The sequence below is a fragment of the Aplysia californica genome, unplaced genomic scaffold (assembly GCF_000002075.1).
Source record: "Aplysia californica isolate F4 #8 unplaced genomic scaffold, AplCal3.0 scaffold00357, whole genome shotgun sequence".
Taxonomy (NCBI): domain Eukaryota; kingdom Metazoa; phylum Mollusca; class Gastropoda; order Aplysiida; family Aplysiidae; genus Aplysia; species Aplysia californica.
This window is the reverse complement of record NW_004797627.1, coordinates 306,990-308,290: the sequence shown is the minus strand read 5'-3', so window position 1 is coordinate 308,290 and position 1,301 is coordinate 306,990. Positions and strand designations below refer to the sequence as shown.

The 1,301-nt window shown below is 38.1% G+C and overlaps 1 protein-coding gene across 1 annotated transcript in view; it reads left to right on the top strand.

Moving 5' to 3' along the window:
* The window catches only part of LOC101864078 (choline dehydrogenase, mitochondrial), a gene marked incomplete in the record, with an annotated part of 23,393 nt that extends 22,621 nt beyond the window's left edge, over window positions 1–772 (top strand). Inside the window, 1 exon segment of the mRNA XM_035970994.1 lies at window positions 522–772. Coding sequence (XP_035826887.1) covers window positions 522–660 — 139 coding nt within the window.
* Window positions 773–1,301: the final 529 nt, after the last annotated feature.

The following is a 1,301-nucleotide window of genomic DNA, read 5'->3' as shown; positions in this document are numbered from 1 at the left end:
TGTGTGTGTGTATGTGTGTGTGTGTGTGTATGTGAGTGTGTTTGAGTCTGTAGGTGTTTGTATGAGTGTTTTTACGTGTGCATAATGTGTGTCTTTATGTGTGTGTGTGTTTGTTTGTTGTTAAAAACATAAATCACATTTAAAAAACACAATTTCTCTAATTTTCCTGACCGTTTTCGTGTCTGTCCTCACAGAGTGAAAGGCATGTCAGCCTAGTGTCAGGGCTGTGGGAATGTGTGTTTATGTTTGTGGGTGTGTTAATGTGCGTATACATAACATTCCTCTATATGTGTATGTGCAATATTTATCTATATCTATATTTATATATGTGTGTGTGTGTGTGTGTGTGTGTGTGTGTGTGTGTGTGTGTGTGTGTGTGTTTATGCGTCTGTGTTTATGTATGCATGCGTGTGTGTTTATTTTTGCTATGTGTTTGTTTAAATATGTGTTAGAAAGCATAACGCATGTATTAGAACTGATTTTCAAAGACATAATATTATCGTTCACGTATGTCTGCTCAGAGTGAAAGGAGTCTCCGGTCTCCGTGTGGTGGACGCCTCCATAATGCCAGTCCTGGTGTCCTCCAACACCAATGCGCCAACCATCATGATTGCTGAGAAGGCTTCTGACTTGATCATTGAGGATCACAGCGTATCCTAACCCAATACGGGTTCACCTTACCCACACGGACTAGGACGTTTTCGACTTAATAATTTTATTGTTCTTTTGTCTTTCTTTTTTTTTAAAAATAAATATTGTTTTGTTATGGCGATTTGGATTTCTTGTTTTTTGTTTAGTTTTCTTTTGTTTTGGGAGGGGCTGTTGTAATTAAAAAAAAAATTTTTTTTGCTTTTTAATTTTGTTTGCATTGTTTTTAATTTCCACGCTTTCTTCCTTTTTTCTCAGGGAGTCGAGGTAGAGGTAGTCGAGGGTAGGGTGTGAACGGGTTCTGTTGTTGCTGTTTCTCTTTGTTTGTTCCATTCAGCTTTTTTTGTGTGGAAAAGGGGGAGGGGTGTTACTTTTGTAAAAAGGGAAGAGAGGTGGGGGGTGCAAGTAACTTTGAAGAATTGTCATAGCTGCAATTAGTCCTACTAATGAAATTGGTTTCCCGTTCATAACTAGTTGTTTTTTTTCCTATGGTTCGTAAACGCCGGTGTCCTGCCACATTTCTTTAACGGTTGAGAGAAGGTGTAGTGGGAGTTCAGTAGATGCCCTGTTTTGTCTCTTTTCATCTCAGTTTGATTTTATCCTTGTTCTAATCATAGCGAGCTAGAACTGAGAACGTACTTATTGTATATAAA